This window comes from Lactuca virosa, chromosome 3 (genome assembly GCF_052849685.1).
Source record: "Lactuca virosa cultivar CGN04683 chromosome 3, Lactuca_virosa_CGN04683_v6, whole genome shotgun sequence".
Taxonomy (NCBI): domain Eukaryota; kingdom Viridiplantae; phylum Streptophyta; class Magnoliopsida; order Asterales; family Asteraceae; genus Lactuca; species Lactuca virosa.
Window position 1 is genome coordinate 75,386,697 of NC_136428.1, and position 5,667 is coordinate 75,392,363.

Below are 5,667 nucleotides of genomic sequence, written 5' to 3' on the forward strand. Positions count from 1 at the left end.
AACATCTAAAGGTTCCTGCTTTATTCAGCCTTGATGGGATTTATGAGTGAATAACCCATTTAGACCATGTTCTTGGCTTTTCATGCCCAAAATGCCATGCATGGACGTAAAGTCTATGACTTTACGTGATAAATGAGCCCTGAGAGTATGGATCTGGAGTTTGGGAAGGACTCCTACCTTAAAGTCGTCTGAATACAAGTTGAGTCTGAATGGACTCGCCGAGTTGTTGAACCAACTCGGCGAGTAGATTAGGGTTTGTCCCGATGAAGCATTACCATGCGACGGCCCGGCGATTCAGGGGTTAACTCGACGAGCTGGATCTTCATGAGATTCCTAAGAACGATGGGACTCGACGAGTCGCGCAAGTGCACTCGGCGAGTCTGGTCAATTTGGGTCGTTGACTGGAATTGACTTTTGTTGACTTTAGGGTTGGTCAAATGAGTAATGGAGGTAAGGGAAGGGTAAGATGGTATTTTACCCATTTCGAGGGTTAAGAGTGTAAGAGAGACCAATGAGTGGTGTAGTTGAGTATGAGGAGGGTATTAATTAGAGATATTATCCTTGTGTTAGGCGGCGGCTAGATCGAGGATTCCCGAGCACGAGGCTTTTACTTACTAGCTTACGAGGTGAGTCTTCTCACTATACATGCCTAGAGTGGTAACCAAAGTTGTGTGATAAAGTATCTTATATGTTATTTGTGCACTGTGATATACTGCATTATTTCTATGTGATTATTGCTATGTATTATTCAGAGTTTACAGAGTTAGGACCAGAGGGTCCACAGAGTTAGGACCAGAGGGTCCACAGAGTTAGGACCGGAGGGTCCACCAGAGTTGTGGGACTGGAGGGTCCCACTGAGACACACTGACCCGAGGGTCAAATAGAGTTATAGCCTCGAGTGGCTAATTGTTGTATGTGGTATTTTGGGGAACTCACTAAGCTTCGTGCTTACCGTGTTATGTGTTATGTGTTTCAGGTACCTTAGAGGATCGCGGGAAGGCACCAGCATGATTGTACACATCTGTTCGAGATTTTATTGAGGATTTTGGGATTTGACTTTTGTCATGGATTTATGTTGACTTGAGACACTTATGATTTTTATGATATATAATATATGAGTTTTATGTGATTTAAAAATGAAAAAAAAAATTGGTTTGAAAATTTACGTCGTTACAATTCGTAATAAGATTACGATATCCCTCTTCTTAGTTGTGAAATGTTATATTGGATCATAGTCTTAAATATTTATTATGGGTTAAAACTTTAAGGATTATTGTCATCTATCTAAAACTACTTTCTTTTCTATATAGATGTCTACTTCTGGTGATGTTTCTGCTCCTCAAAACTCGTCCCACAATTTTTCACTTCTCTCGATCGTGTCCAATGTGACATTGGATGGCACCAACTACATTGGTTGGATGTGAAACATCAAGATGGCTCTTTGATACAAGGGCAAAGATTATGTCTTAGAGAAAGAAATCATTGAAATCGATGAAGCCACTGCTACTCCTAAAGAAATAGTATCCTACAAGAAACATTATGATGACGTGACTAAGGTTGCTTGCATCATGGTTGCCACCATGACTCCTGTGTTGCAAAAGTTCTATGAGGACTACTGGCCATACGAGATGAACTTGGATCTTGTGGAAAAGTTTCATAAGAGAGACCGTCAAGAAAAGTACGAGGTCGTCAATGCTCTTATGGATTGCAAATTGACGGAAAGAGAGTATGTCTGCAACCATGTGCAAAGAATGCAAAGATATATAGAGTGCCTTGAAAGGCTTAATGTGAAGTTTGATGAGGAGTTGGCCATTGACATGGTCCTTGACTCCTTGCCTCCTTGTTATGATAAGTTCATTATAGCTTATCAGTTGAACAACACAGAGACCACGTTGACCCAACTTCACAACCTGTTGCGAACAGCTGAGTCAAGACTGAAGTAGAATCAAGCTCCTAACTCCACTAATACTCTTGTCCTTACCATTGGGAAAAACAAAGGAAAGAAAAAGATAGGTGGTCCTAAGCAAAACTGGAAGGGCAAGGCCCATGTTGGTTCGTATAGAAATGACCTAAAAGCGAAGCCCAATTCTGAGATTCCTTATGTTAGTGATCCCAAAGAGGCCATTTGCTTCTATTGCAATGATAAGGGCCATTGGAAACAAAGCTACCCCAAGTACTTGCAGGACATCAAGGATGGCAAAGTAAAGTCATCATCAATAGGTATTTACACTATTCAAATTAATAACTCACAACCTACTCGTTCTCAGGTTCTTGATACAGGATGTGGTTTTCACATTTGTTCTGATTTATAAGGGCTAAAAGAAAGTGAAAAGGTGGAGGATGGAAGGATGAATCTGATCATGTGAAATAGGCGATCTTCTCCTGTTATCAAGATTGGAACTTATAGTCTTATGCTTAATAGTGATGTTAGATTAGATTTGGTTAACTGTTGTTATTCATTGGAAATTATGTGAAACATTATTTCTTTTCATGCACTATTTAAATAAGGTTTTCGATATTCGTTTAATGATATGAATTGACTGATTTTGGTTTATAAGAATGATATTTTTATTTTTGAAGCTTTACCTTGTGATGGTGTGTATGAAACTGTGATTTGTGTTGATAACTTAGGTAATAGTGTTTTTCATATTGATTCGTCTATTAATTTAGACAAGGCATGCCTGTGGCATTGTCGTCTTGGTCACATTAACAAGAAACGCATCGCCAAAGTCCAAAAGGATGGAGTGTCGGAATCATTTGAGTTAAGGCCGGATGATGAATGTGAATCTTGTCTTTTGGGGAAGATGACAAAATCACTTCTTGTTCACATAGTGTATATAACGGACACAAAAAATAGACTTTTGTTGATTTGTCGTAAGAAGTGCGTTTCTAGTTCACATAGTGTATATAATAGAGCTCTATTTATGAATAATAGCATCTGATAAGCCTTTATTTTATGAGGTGTTGCTCGATTGTGAAAGGATTTTCGGTAAGTGGTAGTTTTATGGTAAACGTTTTACACCCAAGACTTAAAAATTCAACAATGAAGTAGCATTTGACCCAGAAATGCACTTCTTGCGACAAATCAACAAGGTCCTCTTAAGTTATATACGATATAGATGATATCTTTATGATTGTAGTAATAATATTTATTAAAGAAAATCACAAAAAATTCCAAAAATGACATATAAATTGTCATTATTGTGTTTTTTAATAAAAAAATATCTTTATTTTGAGTTTTTTAATAAATATATAAGTTTTTTACAAATAAATTTAATATATATATATATATATATATATATATATATATATATATATATATATATAAAAGAAAATCTACACGAAAATTCTTAAACTTTATTATTATTAATTAAAAAGTCATTCATTATTCTTTGCTTGCAATTTAACTCTTAAAACCGACACTAACTGGTTCCCAGAGTTATTCTGCAAGGTTTTATCGATTTTAATAGTTAAATTACAAAAAAAAAATCAAAAATGACTTTTTCGGTAAAAAAAAACCAAAATATAAAGATTATTTTAGAAATTTTCCCTTATGAAATTATAAACCTTACAAAATAATGTATTGACCAATTTTCCATCGGTCATAGTATACTTATAGAATCTTGACCTCTCGCATCCTCGGACCTCGAAGTCGAACCCATCCAATCCTAATTGGGCTGGGCTTATTTTTTTGACCATTATCACAAGATTTTTATCAAGTCAGATTTTTGGGTCCGATTTTAAATTTTTTGTTCATGACTTCATGTTATGTAAAGTAAATCTATTCAAATTCTGATTATACTGATTATTAAACTACATAATCAGATAATTAATACATGAAAAACCAATTTCTACGACTTTTAATCATATTATTAGATAACGGGTTTGACACACCCCTTGGCCCTTTGTACCCCACCTTGACAATCTGAGTACGGTTGAAGATCATCTCGTTCACAGTTGGCACCAATTTCAGCCAATACACCCTTATCCAAACCCAATAATCTCATCTTCCTCTCATCCATTTCCAACCAATCCTTTCTCTTAATCTCTTCTTTACCCTCGGCTTCCATTTCTGCAATCACACTCACCAAACCACCGCCTCCTCTCTCCACCACAACCATGGCTGCCACTTCATGTTTCCATGCTCTCTCAACCCCAGCCTGCAGATCATCATCGTCTTCATCCCGCCAGGCTCCGATCAAGCCCAACCAACTCATCGTCTGCCGCTCACAGAAACGAGATGAAGCTACAACCGCCGACGCATCAATATCTCGCCGGTTAGCTCTCACTGTTCTCATCGGAGCAGCTGCTGTCGGCTCCAAGGTTTCTCCCGCGGATGCTGCCTATGGTGAAGCAGGTACTTTTCCAAATTTGAATCTTAGAAATATAAACTTTGTTCTGAAATTTGAAACTTGACATCATGGGTTTTCTCTGATTGCAGCTAATGTGTTCGGGAAGCCGAAGTCGAACACTGACTTCGTGCCTTACGATGGTCCGGGATTCAAGCTGTCGATCCCAGCGAAGTGGAACCCTAGCAAGGAGGTAGAGTTCCCTGGTCAGGTGCTTCGTTATGAAGACAACTTCGACACCACAAGCAATCTTAGTGTCATGGTTACTCCTACTGATAAGAAATCGATCACCGATTATGGCTCCCCCGAAGAGTTCCTCTCAAAGGTAATATATAAACGAGCTCTGCAACTCTCAAAGAATGAGATCGATTTACATTGCACAATCTTATCGTTTTCAGGTGGATTACTTGCTTGGGAAACAAGCTTATTTCGGGAAAACCGCATCTGAGGTAACCAACTTCACCTTCATTAATTTATATGTATGAAATGAAACTTGGCTTTTAATGATGTGTGTATGTTTAGGGAGGATTTGAACAAGATGCAGTTGCAACAGCAAATATATTGGAGGTTGCAACTCCGGTGATCGGAGGAAAACCATACTACTCGTTGTCTGTGTTAACGAGGACGGCTGATGGAGACGAGGGTGGTAAGCATCAACTGATCACCGCCACTGTGTCTGACGGAAAACTTTACATCTGCAAGGCGCAAGCGGGTGACAAGAGATGGTTCAAAGGAGCAAAGAAATTTGTTGAAGGCACTACATCATCATTCAGCTTAGCTTAAGAGATTGTCTCGAGTTTGTAATTAGTAATTGCCACTCCCATGGTGTTTCTTTTGCCGTACGCTCATCAAATTCCTTGAGACGTTTGTGTTTCTTTGATCAAGTGGAATGTGGATAAATTGTCTAAACTTAATCAATATAAGGACCCTTTTGCATTACTTGAGGAACATTTTGCTATATATTGTGTTACAAGATCTTGTCACATTTACGTCTGATAGTTCTTAATTAGAGTTGGTGTTGTCCAAGTATATCTGAAAGTTGAGTGTGCTGGATCTTGCAAATATATTATATTTCAGTTATCTTGTGGGGATGATCTTGTAATGCGAACCTCGCTTTGTCTGTGTTTCTTGCACATCATTAGCACATTATGCCTTACATCCATACCCTTCTTGTTCCTCAATCCTCAACCATTTTGTTTTAAGAAACTTGGTTGAGATCGTAATGAATATGACGACACATTTTTGGGGAAAAATGATAATTAATGAAAATAATTGAAATGTAAATGTTCTTTTAAAAATGACAAACATATTTGGGAAT

General features: G+C 37.8%; 1 protein-coding gene across 1 annotated transcript; it reads left to right on the forward strand.

The window, feature by feature from the left end:
- Positions 1-4,024: 4,024 nt before the first annotated feature.
- LOC145166004 (oxygen-evolving enhancer protein 2, chloroplastic-like) lies at positions 4,025-5,288 on the forward strand. Its single transcript, XM_079084928.1, has 4 exons — positions 4,025-4,357; positions 4,442-4,674; positions 4,748-4,798; positions 4,872-5,288. The coding sequence occupies exons 1-4, from the start codon at positions 4,120-4,122 to the stop codon at positions 5,130-5,132; spliced, it is 783 nt and encodes a 260-aa protein (XP_078941054.1). The 5' UTR covers positions 4,025-4,119; the 3' UTR covers positions 5,133-5,288.
- Positions 5,289-5,667: the final 379 nt, after the last annotated feature.

What these genes read in the sequence shown, in the direction of transcription:
- LOC145166004 (XM_079084928.1), top strand. Translation starts at nt 4,120, where the DNA reads ATGGCTGCCACTTCATGTTTCCATGCTCTCTCAACCCCAGCCTGCAGA. An exon ending in CCGAAGAGTTCCTCTCAAAG is followed by an intron (nt 4,675 to 4,747) that starts GTAATATATAAA and finishes TATCGTTTTCAG; the next exon opens with GTGGATTACTTGCTTGGGAA. An exon ending in TCGGGAAAACCGCATCTGAG is followed by an intron (nt 4,799 to 4,871) that starts GTAACCAACTTC and finishes GTGTATGTTTAG; the next exon opens with GGAGGATTTGAACAAGATGC.